At 50.9% G+C, this 14,796-nt stretch overlaps 1 protein-coding gene across 2 annotated transcripts in view; it reads left to right on the top strand.

Annotated features, from left to right (window-relative positions):
• Window positions 1-13,181, top strand: part of CPNE2 (copine 2) — a 60,211-nt gene extending 47,030 nt beyond the window's left edge. For both annotated transcript variants that reach the window (XM_040571531.1, XM_040571532.1), the window contains exons 13-16: window positions 3,426-3,477; window positions 5,664-5,797; window positions 11,053-11,289; window positions 12,591-13,181. In XM_040571531.1, coding sequence (XP_040427465.1) covers window positions 3,426-3,477; window positions 5,664-5,797; window positions 11,053-11,289; window positions 12,591-12,698 — 531 coding nt within the window. In that variant the 3' untranslated portion in view covers window positions 12,699-13,181. The remainder of the gene's footprint in view (window positions 1-3,425; window positions 3,478-5,663; window positions 5,798-11,052; window positions 11,290-12,590) is intronic.
• Window positions 13,182-14,796: the final 1,615 nt, after the last annotated feature.

Consider the following 14,796-nt stretch of genomic DNA (forward strand, 5'->3'; position numbering starts at 1 on the left):
CCCCTGCAGCGAGCTGCAGAGGTGCCTCCATCAGCTCCCACTGCTGACACTCCATAAGCACCACTGGAAACAAGCCTCTTTCTCCCCCAGAATGATCTGTAAGCCTGCATGAGCCCTGGCAGAGAGCAACTCTCCATCCCAAGCTGTTTGATGTATAACTAAATGTTACCCACCCTAACGCCTGGAGTAACCCACTCCTTGTCTCACATTTGCAGTGGAGGTTGCCAGCACCGGGGCCAGGCACAACCGCCCCAGCAGCCTGGCTTGGGGACATCATTTACTTGCATTGCGTTGAGCACGGCCTCCCCAGTGCCCGTCCCTCCAGTCCCTGGCTCGTTCAGCCTCTGGGCCCCGTGTGCCTCACCTCTTGGCTCTGCTCCGTCCCCACTGCCTTGTCTGGGGCGTGTGTCCCAGGGACTCAGCTCACACGTTTCAGGATTTTGATAGACGAGGCTCACTGGGTAACGTCAAAGCCCAAATAGCTGCTCTTTGCTGAAACACAAGATTTGTGTTACGGCAAGCACTCCATGGGGAGCTCTGCAGCTGATATCCCAGGGACGCAGCACCTTGTCCTGGCAGTGGGTGAAACTCGGCCGTGCTGACCGATGGCCGTTGTACACAACAGACGAGGGTAAAAATGGAGAAGATCATTAGAGATAAGAGTCGTATAAATCGCGCTTTGTTCTCCTTGCGCTCTTGTTGCCATGGCACTGCCAAATGCTTTCAAAGAACTGGTCGGAGTGAGATATTTTGCACACAGAAGTCTCGTTGGAAATGTCAAAGAACATCTTGCAATGTAACAGCTCTGTAAAGAGCCTCGAGCAATTTCCCAGTAGGAAGCAGGAGAAGGAAGCAGATGGGTTTTGGTTGCTGTGGGATGAGGCAAAGGCAAGGAGGCCCTGGAGAGGCTGATGCTTAAAATCAGAGCCCCACCGGTTGCCCTGTTCTCCTCCTGCCTGGGCTTGGGCACATCCGCAATTCCTGGTGAGAAAAGATGGAGCTTCCATCCAGAAGTAGAAGAGGGCACAGCTGGGCTGCAGGTGCATGTCTCACCCTTTGGAGCTGCTGGAGTTTCTTCCTGTTGGGAAAGGTCCCACTGTTGTTGGTGACCTGTGGGCTCTGTATGTGTTTAATTGTGATCCGCAGAAACTGTTCTACAAAGTACAGAGCTGAATAGGGAATGAGTTCCTTTTTTTGGGTGGGGGGAGTTGTTGTTTTCAAGCCCTCTTGCTGATTTTCTAGCAGAGATATATATAATCTGTAAAAACTCCAGAGGAGGTTTGGAAACATTTCTGCCGTGCAGGGAGTCTGCTCTGTAGATAATGCTGCAAAAAGTGAGGAAAGCAGCTCCAAACCATTTCGCTGGTGCTTAAAAGAAAGAGAAAACCCTCTTTTTCAGTTGCAAAACGTGGAAATATTTTTTGCTTACCTGGTCTATAAATACCTATATGACAGAATTTTGAATGTCTTCTAAAAAAAATATAGTGAGCCCTTTATAACTGAAAATCCACAAATCTGGCACATATTGCCCAAAATTAAGGCTTCCACCAGAAATGGTGTGTGAAAAACAAGTCATGCATTTCGGAACATGTCTCCAGCACTCAAGTTACTTATTGGCATGAATGGGAACATTACTGGTTCTGCTCAACAGGCATGGAGATACCCAAGCAGGCTGTTAACATTTGCTGGTACGGCAACTCATCAGCTTTGCAGCACAGAAGAGTTTTAGTCTGACCTACTTTTGTTTGTTTGTTGTTTCCCACCCCATGGTGCCTTGCAAAAATAGTTTCTGCTGCTTTCAACACAATGCCCAGTATAATTGGAAAGTCTGAATCAGATGCGTGCTACTTTCCAGTCTCGGGAGGACTTCGGCTTCACATGGTGCTGTAGAGGACATTCATTTTGCCAGTGTTATGAGTACGCATGTCCTGAAGCAATCCCCTGGCTGAGAACCTCAACAAACCACCACCCGTGTGAGAGGAAGAAAATATCCTTGTTTTGTAACTCCAGCACGAACAGAGTGAGAGCTTTTTGTTTTGGAGTCCTTGAGCCAGTGGGCTGAAATCCCAAATCATGCCTTCAACTTCCAGACGTGCTGAAAGAAGGAGCTGTGTGTCCTCGGTGCTGCTGAGAGTCCGTTCACTCCTTAATGTGCCTGAAATGCAGGTAGCAGAGTGAGGAATGCCTAAGCCCCCGGATCTGATGATTCTTCCCCAAGCAAACAGCTGACCCACACAAACACTGGCAAGGTTTATGCTGGAGCTCAGGAGTCCTGAGCCTCTTTTGCACCTCAGCCATTGAACCACACTTGTCTTTGGTGGCAGCGATAGGTTCAGAGTGACCATTCCCCATTTTTTTTGCAGTTTCTGTCTGCAGGCTCTTTCCATGGAAGTAGATCAGGCGGGTTCCATGATTTTCAGTCAGCGCTGCTGTGTTTCTCTGGCTGGGCTGATGCAACAAGCCAGGGTGTGCAGGGCTATCTGCTGTTGCCAATGTCCCGTAGGACCTCCTCCTAAGAGCATCTCCCTCAGCTTGGAAGGAGGTGATGGAAAACCTGGAGGCTCTTACACCTGCATTGGACAAAGGATGGTTTCATGGTCAATGAAACCCAACCCAGTCTGTGCTGGGACTTGCTGTGTTCATGTCACCTTACCTCTGTGTTCCTGTCACCTCTCCCGTGCTGCCTTTCACCCCTGTGATGACCCAGGTCATGAAGCTAGTCATCTGCTGGCTTTGTCACTGCAGCTGACATGCCAGGTCAGGTCTTCAAGCCAGCTTGCTCTGTGGCTGCCTGAGTGCTGGGGTAGGCATAGGGAAAGAGGCAGGAGGTTCTGCTGGGAGAGCTGGCACCTGTACAAGATGAGGGACAATGCGCTGGCAGCACTTGAAAGGTGCCACTCCTGCATTCAGAGGCCAAATGAGCAGTTTGTAGGGCTCCTCCTTTCGTGCAGGGCAGAAGGTCCTCCCTCCCACTCTGCCGTGTCACTTGCCAAAAGGTGGAGAGCCAGGTTGCTGCCAGAACTGGGGTTGCCTGTGATGTTAATTGAGATTTCTCCCTTTATAATATGCAGTGGGATGAAGTCATTTTTCCTAGTGAACGGTGAGCAGCCAGCGGGGAAGCCATGTGGAGAAACCTGCTGTCACAGCTGTAAAAGAACTGATATGATAATTTGAGGTGGATCCATGATGGGGTGTGGAGGCTCACAGGAACCAGTCCATCCTCAGATACTACTCAATCCTGACCATGTTTGTCTGCTCTGCTCCTTGCTTGGTTGGGTCGCAAAAGGCTGGGAAGCGTTGCTGACCCCGCAGGATGAACTACCACATCTGCAGCGCTTGTGCAACTGCCGCACTGGTTAAACTGGCAGAGAGCATCCTGTTCTGCACTCATTACCATGTTAATTCAGGTCTTTTCTTCTCCACAGGTATCCCACGAGTTTGCGATTAACTTCAATCCCACCAACCCGTTCTGCTCAGGTGAGCACCTGCCAGCCCTTTCTATGCCTTCAGTGTCTTCTGCCTTTCCTCTGGATTTCTCTGGTAACTTGACTCAGGAGTTTTTCAAGGTCTGTTCAGAGTCAGCCTTTAACAGTGAAGCAGATCAAGTAATAAGGGCGCACTCAACAGAAAGCAGAGAAAATTTGGGGGTGTGTAGGAGGTCCCAGGGTAAGATGCAACTGGATTCATACTGTAAAAATACGCCTTCTTTCTGATGTCTGATGTGTCCTACCAGCCGTCTGCTCCTACAGCAAGTCTGTGAGAAACACAAGGGCTGTTTAGCAGATGGGGAATTCGGACTTAACGCTTCTGTATCTCATTTAGCAACTGAGAGCTGATCGTCATTGCTAAATTGTTGCTCAGATCATAAATGGTAAGGGCTACCATGAGCTGCAAAAGCTGTCCGGGTTGACCTCTGCTTCACCCCAGCAAAACTGGAGCTCAGTCAGCTTCCAGACTCATTCACTAGTCACTAGGTTATGAAGGCTTGTTATGAACATCTGCTTATCTGCTGTATTTGCTTCATTAAATCGCTCTCCAGTAGCTGTGAGGCTTTCTGTTTGACCTAATTTATTACATGCGTTGTAGGGTGCAGAAGCCACTGTCATGCATCTCTATCAGTGACAATTCCTTCCCAAATAATTGATTATCAGCTGATTAATTGCAGAATTGCTAATTTTTTTTTAGTTACACACACATGCACCTTTTCAGGAGATTACTTCCTGGGGAAACTGAGGCCAGGAAGGGAGGAGTGATGTGGCCAGACATCACCCAGCTGCCCCTGCATAGCCCTGAGGTATCACACGATGGGCAGGCAACCTGCTTGCGTGCAAGCAGTTGCAGAGTCAGGGCTGAAAGGCTGTGGGAACAATGCGTAAACCATGCATCAGCACTCGGTCTAGTGTCATAGCGCAGCACCTGAAAATGGGCTGATGCCATGTCATCACCTCCAGGTAGGATGAGTGGTGGGAGAGAACTTTCTTCCCAGCTGGAGAGGGTTTGTGTCTTGCTGTGTAATTTACAGCAGATATGGGTAACTTACATGTGCACAGACACTAAACGGGGTGGGAGCAGCTTTGGATTCAGGGCACAGTGACATGCCCTGGAGTGCCCCACATAAATACCCCAGTCCTGCAGCAGGGTTTGTAGGACTCTGCTGGTGCCTACTGTCTCAGGTGTTAAGAGGAGGCCCTAGAAGAAAGGAGCGCAATTCCTGCTGTGTCTGAGAATTATGTCTCCTATTTCCTTTCGCAAGTCTTTGTGATGTAGATCAAGCTCTTTCCAAATAACTGTGCCCACAGTAAGAGATGGGGTGACTCCAGAACAGTTTGGTGCAAAAGTTTGGGTGGTGAGGCACTGGAACAGGTTGCTCAGAGTGGTTGTGGTTGCCCCATCCCTGGAGGTGTTCAAGACCAGGTTAGATGAGGCCCTGAGCAACCTGATCTAGTGGGTTGGCATCCCTGCCAATGGCAAGGGGGTTGGAACTAGATAATCTTTGGTCCCTTCCAACCCAGGCCATTCTATGATTCTGTGAAAAGCACAAGGATCTTAGAAAAGAGTTGCAGCATCAGCACCACTGCAAATAGCGAAATCCTAATCCTTATCCTCATGCTGGCAAACAGTTCATAAAGAGAGCCTTTTTAGGTTGACTTTATTCTTCTGGCTGATGTGAGCTGGGAAGAACAGAAGGGTCTTCATGAACAGGTCTGTGGGACAGCAGAAGAAGAGTCTCTGATGACTTGCAGGTCTGAGTGGTGCTTTCCAAACACAGCTTGGGTGCTCTGAGGGTGGTTCTGGGACATTTTGGCTTCTGCACTACCTCCTCTGCCCTGTGTCTGTCTGCCTTTGGTTATGCTCAGAGACCCCAAGTTGCTTTTCTTTTTGCTCCTCCTTTTTGCCTGATTTTGAGATTTTTGCAGAAACAAGGCCCCTCTTATAAGAGAAGGTCTGAGGATCTGCTACTGAGGAGCAAAGCTCTGTTTTTAGAACATTTGAGGAGAGAGAGATGAAATTTGATGAGCTGGATGAGTTTTGTGGAAAAAAATATTTCTAAGTTCAGCTCCCACGGTATTACCATACAGTCATGCTTGGAGTATGGTATTGGACTTGTGGCTGGCCTGGACTGTTGCGTGTTGTGATGTCTGGCTTCTCTGATTTCCCTGCAGGCGTGGAGGGCATTGTCCAAGCATACTCGGCCTGCCTGCCTCACATCCGCTTCTACGGACCCACCAACTTCTCCCCCATTGTCAACCACGTGGCCCGGTTTGCAGCTCAGGCAACCCAGCAGGAGGCTGCATCCGTAAGTCCTGCTTTTCTCACGCTGCCATGTTGCGTGGCCACCTTGGGCCGGCATTTAAAAGCCGGTCCTTGGGTTCAGTGTCTTGAGTGGTGCGAGGTGGCTGAAGTGCCAGGTGGAGAGGACCCAGCAGAGAATTTAACCCACCCTGACCCCGCAACCAGCAGCACAGCTCTGTGCCCTCTGCTGTTCTGCTGCCGTCACGGCGGTGCCCACGTCAGGCACTGCCCTTGCCTGGGACTATGGGGTGGCTGACCCAGTGCTGTGGGTTCCTCTCCCCTGCTTTCACGTCAGGAGAGTTGAGGCTGAAGGAAAGCTACAAGGCTGCGGGAGACGTGGTGCAGAGCCAGGCTCAGCCCTGGCTATTTGTAGGAGAAAGTGCGTTGTTCAGGTTTAACAACAACTCCAACATGTCGCCAGGTGGGAGGAACAGCCAGGAGGGTGGCAGTTGTGCCTGCCTGAGCATCTCATGGCTGCTGTGGTGTCACGGCTGAACTTCCTTCCTCAGCGACATGACAAGTTCGACAGACAAAGCTGGCTTGCGAGACCAGACTATTTAGGGGAGCTGGGATGAAAGCTGCCTGCGAACAATTGTGGGAAGATCTCCCCATCCCTCGTGGCTGACATGCATCTGCTGTTTCTTTGCCCCATGCTGGTGAATGGAAAGGACTTGAAGGAAAGTTAAAACTAACCCTGTCTGTGAAGCCCAGCCGTGGGCTCTCAGCTGGCTGTTGTCACTTTAGACAGAGAATGTCGAGTTGTTGCAGATGCTTCTTAGGAAAAAAAAACAATGCAAAAGCTCTTTAACAGTCAATAGAACTGCAGCTGTAGAACATCAGAAATTATTGGGGAGAGAATTGAGACAAGGGAGGGAAACACCATGAGGTGGGCATCCCTTGGATTGATACAGATGTCTTGAGCACAGTATGAAATGTTGGTCCCCTTATCTCAGAAAGGATCCAGTAGCCCTGGAAATGGTAGCAAGAGAGTTGGCCAGAACATTCAGAGGTGTGGAGCAGCTCCCAAGTGAGAAGTGGCAAGGCTGGACCTTCTGTCCTGGGAGAACTTCCAGGTGCGAACTTGGGCTCAGGAATCTATAACATGCACCAGCAGGATACAGAAAAGGATAACTTGTTCTGTTTTTCTGAAACATTTGCCACTGGCCTCTGCTGAGCTCCCTGGGGGCTTTGGTCTAACTGGGCAACCTCTGTACTTGTAGATTCTGGCCAAGAGGGAAATAATAGTTCTGAGGAGTATGTTGCTTCCAAAATAGCCTTGGGCTTTTGTGTGGTGTGGGACTGACAGGACTGTCATGGGGACCACGGGGGAATTAGGTTGGTGGTAGGTAATGCTGGCGTAGTGCAGACGGGAAATGAGAGCAACTGGACTGAGGTTCAGGGAATGTCTTCAAACCTTTGGCTTACATCACTTCAACACAAGCAAACAGCTGGAGGAAGATCCTCTTGGTTAAAGCACCTCCCCGTGCTCTGTGAAGAGATCTCCTGGGGAGATCTGGTGGTGCACACCCAGGCTGGCAAACTGAGGAAGGAGAGTACCAGCCCCAGGGTATCCTCTCTGGGAAAGCCCCCACAGCATGACCAGTCCACAGACTGCTTGCCCGAGCTGTGCCATGCCATATCTTTCTTATGTGGCCAAATCCAAACCTTGTCCTGGGAGAAGACCTTTGTGCTTTTCCCACTTGGATGACATTGGGTGGCTCACTTTTATCGCTGCTTTTCACACCAGTTGGAAAAGCAGTGGGCTCAGAGCCAGGACTGGGGCTCCCGCGTGGCCACTCCAGCCGCTCGTCAGGCCTTGAAGTTGCAGTTAATTAGCCCAGCAGACTGCTTACATCCATATGTCAAGAAGCTGCTCGTTAGCACAGAGGCCCCCTCCTACCACACTCTGTTGCACCAGGCTGCAAGGCTCGTGTGCAGGAGGCGGCACCAGCGTGGTGTTAGGAGGCAGAGGCTGGAGTGGGGCTGTGGTTTGGAGAGCCAGGCTGGGCGGACAGCGCTGCCGCTGCCAGCCGGCCTCCTGCCAGGGGTTCTGGCCTGCTGCTGGTGGCTGAGGTGCCTTCCTGAGAGCATGGAGAGCTGGGTTTCACTCAGAGCCAGCTCAGCTGGGGCATCATCCTGTGTGCAGACAGAGCTGGCTGGGGTTGAAAGCTTTCCTGAATGCAGTCTCTCTCTGAGGACACCTTCTTCTGCCTTGCCTTCTGTGCTGTTGCTCTTCCCAGCTCCAAGCACAAGGCATTACTACCCTATTCGTCTTTTTTTTGTTTGCTTTCTTCGTTAAAGTAAGCCACTTCCTGCTGCTGCGGTTTCGAGGGGGTCCTGTTGCTGCCCACCGTCCCCTCCCGCACCCTAACACCTTCTTGGTGCTTCCTGTTCCATCTTCCCCCCCCTTTGAAACCTCCTCCCAGGAAGGCTGCGGGCTGCCAGTCCTCACGTCCATGCACAGCACTTGTGGGGGAAGGTCCAAATCGGGTTTAATTCAGTACACATCCAGGTGGCTCCTCAGTGTTCATTTTCTCTGCTTGTGTCAGTGGGGGAGGGAGAAGCCCACAGGCCTCGCACTGAGCAGAGGCACTAATCATATGCAAATTGCACCCCTCCGTTGGCACTAATAGTTTAATCAAGGGAGATTTTAAATAATGTGCACCGAAGTAATAGCTCCGTCAGAGGCTGGAGACGGCTCTTTTTTGGAAGCACAAAGCGTGATTGATCAGGGACCTAGCTCCCCCAGGGGCCTTCTCCTCATCCAGCTGGTCTCAGCTGTGTGCGGCAGCACCACCCTCTGTGGTGCCAGCGGCAGCCCCATGGCGTGGAGACACCAGCAGGGGACAATGGGGACAGCAGCCCCACAAAGACCTCCTGTGGGCTGGTGAGCCACCACGAGGTTGTCTTCTGCGTGGTGGCCGGGCAGGAAACACAATGGGCCTTCACCTGGATCTGCACGCTTTGTCCTCCTGGTCTCACTGGGCTCCCACATGAGAGAGGGTCTTTAATAAACCCCCCAAACTGGTAGTTTTTCCATGGCAATGTGGATCACAAGCAGAGGACCAGTCAGCTCTTAAGGGATGGGAGCACTAAAATGTGTCTGAGCAAGAGGGGGAGAGATGCAGGGCGCGCACAACTGGCTTGGCTCCCAGGGGAGGATCAATAAGCTTAGGGGAGTTAACACACACCTTTCCAGCAGGACCCCCATATCCAAAGCTCCCCTTTCCTTGCCACACACTGTTAAATGCTAGCTAATCCCCTGAAGTCCTGCTTACACATGTGAGCCTAGTTGGTGATTTTGTTAGTAAATTGCCATAATCATCTCCAAAGCCTGTGCTGGATTCAGAGATCAGCTGTTTTAGCAACAAAACAAGGAGAAATCGGGAGGTGCTGCCAGGTGGGCCATGCTGGTGAGCACTGGGGGTGACCCCCAGCCCAGGTGACCCCCCCTGTCCCCGTCCCAGGACATTGGTGTCCCCCATGGTGGGAGGACAGCAGCTCTGGGGTGTGTGCCCACAGGCAAAGGTGGGGTTGGCCTTTCAGGACAGGCTGATTTTCTGCTCCCTAGTGGGTTATTCTAATATTGTCATAATTCATCTGGGGTGCGTCCAGATGATGCTCTAGTGCAGTGCCTGCTGGTGCCTTGCTTGGGAAGATGCTCCCCAGCCAGCTCGCTCTGCTGCAGAACCTCCAGGCTTTTAAGATGATCCCCAGCATCATCTCCTTGGCCTCTGAAATATGCAGTGAGAAACATTTGGTGAGCTCTGTTCCCTCTTTTCTTGCATACTTTCTAGTGTGCTTTTCTCTGATCCTGTTATGGATTTCAAAAAAAAAAAAAAAAAGAAAAGAATCAAAGGGAGATGGACCTTTCTTGTTTTATTCTTTGACCATGCTCAGAGGCCAAATTTGCACTGATTTACTCAGACAAAAAAGCATGGGGAGGAAGGGTGGAATGAGCTGGACTTTTGCCCATTATCAGCTGCTGTCTTTGAAATTTTACTTTCTCCCATTCAGGTTCACAAACAGGGTCAGGCCCAGTTACTTGTCCTGCGACCAGTGCTGGCCATGAGTATGAGAAAATGCTGGCATTTAATACCAAAAAAATGTGTTGATGCTAGTTCTGGAATCCAGATACTTCATTCCTGTATAAGTCTTCCCCTAGAAAACATTTTTTCCCCCAGCTGTATTTTTGCCTTGTTTCAGATCCCTGCTTCCCAGGACATGTCTGGGGTCCTGCTGGCACCCCCAGCCTGTGTTGCTGGTGATACTGGGGGCAGGAAGCTGGTCCTGCTGCTGTGGCACACACAAATCAGAAGCAATGCCACAAACCCACCCTCATTTGTGCTTGGAGCATTGTGCTTGCTTTAGCACAAGAGAGTGCTGAGGGAAGAAAGCACTTAGGGAAAATTTCAGGAGACAAGATGTGGGCTGGAGGAAAAACAAGAAAATGGGCTTTGGACTGTTTCTTCTGCTTTTCTGGGACGTCGGCACTGGTGGTTTTCAGAGGAAATGGAAAGAATGAGGAGAGGAACAAAGAGCTTTAATGCTCCTAAGTGCTTGTTTTTCCTCAATTCTCCACCACACGCAAGATGTGTAATGTGCCAAAATTGAACCATTACTTTCCCCTGAGGGGGAGGAGATGGAGGAGCCTTCTCAGGGGTCCGTATGCTGCAGACTTGCTGTGCTGTGTCCAGCAGGACTGTCCATCCGTCCATCAGTCCACTTCCTCAGCTCTGCAGGGCACAGCAGCAAGCTGGACATGGGCTGAGTGGAGAGGAAGAGATTGCATCTGCCAGCCGGACTTGTGTCAGGGCCCCTGTGACACCGAAGCTCTGCAAAAGTTGGAGCTTTTTCCATCACTATGTAGAGTAAATTAGTCAGTGAGACCTCTAGCAGGAGGTTCAATTAGATTATAGATACTGAGATTACATTAGGTGAGATTCAGTGGTCTGCACCAGCAGGCGCTGCAGGGAGCACTCCCTCCTCCATGCCAGGATCCTTGCTGCAGCCACTTCCCCAGTGGAGAAGCAGATGTAGGCAGTGCCGCAACACGTTTTTATATGGGAGGGGTGGTTTGTTGTTTGGATTTTGTCTTTCAAAATCTGGAGGGAATGGGATCACCTGAAATTTCTGGGTGCTGCTAGAAGGGGGTAACACCAGCAGCGAGTGCTCCCAAATCCCTTGGGTAGATGCGTCCCCTGACATGGGCTGCATGCAACCCCATCCAGCTCTGACCCTCTGCTTCCCTCTCCACAGCAATACTTCATCCTCCTCATCATCACAGACGGGGTCATCAGCGACATGGATGAGACGCGACATGCCGTGGTGCAGGCTTCCAAGTTGCCTATGTCGATCATCATCGTTGGGGTGGGCAACGCCGACTTCGCCGCCATGGAGTTCCTGGACGGGGACAGCCGCGTGCTGCGCTCCTACACGGGCGAGGAGGCCGTGCGTGACATCGTCCAGTTCGTGCCCTTCCGGGATTTCCGCAATGTGAGTCCATGCCCCTGTGCTGTGCTGTCCCCACCGCGGTGCTCTGCAGTGTGCTGGTGGCAGGAGGCTGTGGGAGCCCTGTGCAGATGAGGGGATTGGAGCAGAAGCGTGGTCTCACATTGGGGGGTGGGGGAGGGTTCTTTTATCAACCTGATGTAGTGAGAGATGTCCCATGGAAGGAGGGTGGACACTGTTATCTTCAAGGGTCCCTTCCAAGCCAAACTGTTCTGTGGTTCTCACCTTGGAAGTGGGGCAACCCCAGCAGATGCTGAAAGGTTTGGGAGCCATTCAAGGGGCAGCTAGAGGCAAAAGGGTGAGCACTTGTCACCCTCCCACTGGGCTCTGCCACCTCCCAAGCTGCCTGCTTTGCCCTAGCTCTAAACCCCACATCCCATGGAGACACACTGGCACTAACCACATGAATCAGCGCTGTGACAAGACACGCAGGGGCAGCAGTGCTCATAGTGCCGTGGCGTGCTCTATTTGAGCATCCTCCATCTCTGTCACCCTCATCACCACCAGGCAGGTGGGTGCTCACAGAGCAAAAAACAATTACAGCAGGGTTCCTGCAACAAGCTGGGGCAGTACTGGGCCTGTGTCCCTCCCTTGCCGTTGTCTCTGGCCAGTGTGTCCCAGTGTAATGCTGACCTGCCCATCCTCAGCAGTGTGCAAGGTCCCCAGGGGTGAAAATGAGCCCTGGGCCTGTCCCAGTGTCTGCTGCTCTCGGATGCTGCAACCCCCACAACGCTTGCTCCATCCCTGTGGGATGGATGCCTGACCCACTGCTGTATGTTGGAGGAAAGCTGATGAGTTGATGAGTGGAAGGAGGCAGCCCTGGGTTGGACGCTGTTCCTGACTGTGCTGTGTGCTGGGTGCTGCTTGTTGCTGATGGGATCGCCAAAGGATGCAGGAAAGCATCCTGTGCTTATCTGTCTCCTTTTTTAACAAAACACTGTATTTCCCTTTCACCTGCTGTTACGAGATTCCTGATTTTTCTGCTCTAAGGGGATGTTTATTTTATTCTGACCAACCAGTGAATTATTTCCTGGAAGGAAGATGTAGTACACAGTATATTCCCAGGTGTACAAAGTACTGACTATCAGAGAGCTGGCTTTAAGGGAGTATTAAATGAGATGCCACTGTCTGGAGCTGGGGGCAGGCCAGCCGCACTGCGCTGACTCTGCTCGTCCTCTTTCTTAGACATCTGTGCCAGCCTCTCCTGCGTGGCAGAGCTTGGCAAGCCCTCGCTCAGTCCCTGTAGCCATCTTATGTTGGTGTTTCTTTTTTCTTTTTGCCTGCAGGCCCCCAAGGAAACACTGGCCAAAGCTGTGCTGGCAGAGCTGCCCCAGCAAGTTGTGCAGTACTTCAAGCACCAAAATCTGCCCCCCATCAACTCGGAGCCTGCGTAGTGCCATGCCTGGCGGCGCCATCTGCATGTCGCTGAAGTCTGTTGGTGCCACCGAAAGCGCATGTGCCACATGCTTTTAAATGAAGAATACCCTCCCTGAAACACACAGTTTTGTACTTTTTAATTTAATTGTTAAGTTCTTAAAACTCATCCCAGAGAAGCATCTGGATTCATTTTGTACAGTCCCAGCCTGAGGTAACACTAAGAGGCCAGCCATGCCCTGGTCCTGCTCTGTTGAGTCACTTTTCAGTATTGAATATACTTTGTAAAATTTTAGTGGAACAGGATACAATTTTTACAATCAAAACTTGCTTTTTCCAAGCAATGAAATGCTTAATATATTATTATTATCATTCAATGAACTGGTCATTGTATAGGTCATGTATCTTTGCTGTACCTGTACCTCTGTCATGCTCTATGTTCATTTTTATACTGTGTACATGTTATATTTGTTATACTCAGGTTAATAAAGAAACTTGGACATTTAAAAAAAAGTGTCTCCCCTATGGTCCAGTCTGGGAGCACCTTCCAAGGCCCAGAGGCCAGGAGTTTGGGTACTTGGGAGATCCTTGTCCAACAGTCCAACAGGGGCTGTCCTGGTCCCACAGCCTTCACTGGTTGCGACCAGGATATTGGTGGCACTGTCCCGGCAAGGGTCTGGGGACAGGTGAGCAGCATGGTGTGGTTTGCAGCCTTGCAGGTGATGGTCCTTCCTCATTACCTATGTTTTAAGGCCAACTGTAATTGTTTTTTTTTTTTTTGCAGCCACAGTTGTCTCAAAAGCCACAAGCTCTCCTGGGAGCAAAAAAAAAAAAAAAAAAAAAAGCAAAAAAACCTGATGGGCACACCGATGGCAATCAGGCTGCTCTTCCAGGAGCTTTCACAGCCCCAGTGATGCAGCAGTAAGTGATTGGGCTGCTCTTGCACCTCAGCACAGGCAAAAACCCAGCAGCACCAGTCACCCCACGCTCAATGTTTTCACGCGCTGTGTCCCAGGATTGCCCCCCCTCCCCCCCCCCATGCCATTAACAACGTGGGACCCTGCTGCACCTCTAGCCGTTTGGCAGCAGACTGGAGGGTTCATTCACCAAGGGTGGAGATGACTGCACTGTCCTGGGCGGGGGGGAGTCCCCCACCTCCCCATCAGCACTCAGTGCCTGGCAAAATATTTGCTTTGCAAAGCCCTCTGGAAGGGGGGGAAAAAAAGAAAAAAACTGACATCAACCCTCTTCCAAATGGGGAAGCAGTATTTGAATGGGGACTTACTTAAAAATAACTCTGTACACAACTCAGCTGCCGGCCATACAGGCTCCGTAACACTCAGCTTCCAGATCAAAGTCTGTAACTGTGGAAAAATATTTTCTTTTCATAAGAAAACCTTGTATACAGCTGCACTAGCTAGTAAGCTCCTCTGCTAGTGGAGTGTTTGTGGGGGGTTTGTCATTTTTTAACACCTCTCTGAAGCATTTAACAACGAACACAGACAACAAGCAGTTTATGAAGCTGTCCCCGGAGAAGAGATGAAGCACACATTACGCAGTCATGCCTAAGAGAGAAGAAAAATCTTTAAAAAGTATCTTAAGTCCACCATGAAATGATGGAGCTGCTGGATTCCTTCCCCAGCGTGCCAGCTCCAGGGCAGGGTTACTGCCACAGCTGATACTTCCAGTTTGTCTATGTGCTGTCTGTCCCTTGCACTCTTCATGCACCAGCTATCTCAGAGTGCACTTAGGTATTACACCATCAGATGACTTCCAACTGTCAGAAGGCAAATGGGCGCGACGGACTGACTGGCTAGCTGGGACTGCTCTGCAGGTTGCTCACATGGGCCAGGCCACGGGAGTAGCTTGCTGGAGGCAACTCAGGCTCAAAGGCTGGTGCTCCCCAAGTGCCGCATTCCTGCTCTTCTGGGAACAAGAGGAAAAAGGGTTCTCTCACGCCCGCTTTTATTGAATTACGTCCGCTCTTGGTCATGTAGGGTCCAGCATGACCACCAGCGCCCCTTTCCTGCTCACACCTGCAGTCCCTGTGGACCATCACATCTGCCCACAACTGGCTGCCAAATCCCACTCTATATTTCCACCTGAATCTAACAGCTG

Source organism: Cygnus olor, chromosome 12 (genome assembly GCF_009769625.2).
Source record: "Cygnus olor isolate bCygOlo1 chromosome 12, bCygOlo1.pri.v2, whole genome shotgun sequence".
Lineage (NCBI taxonomy): Eukaryota > Metazoa > Chordata > Aves > Anseriformes > Anatidae > Cygnus > Cygnus olor.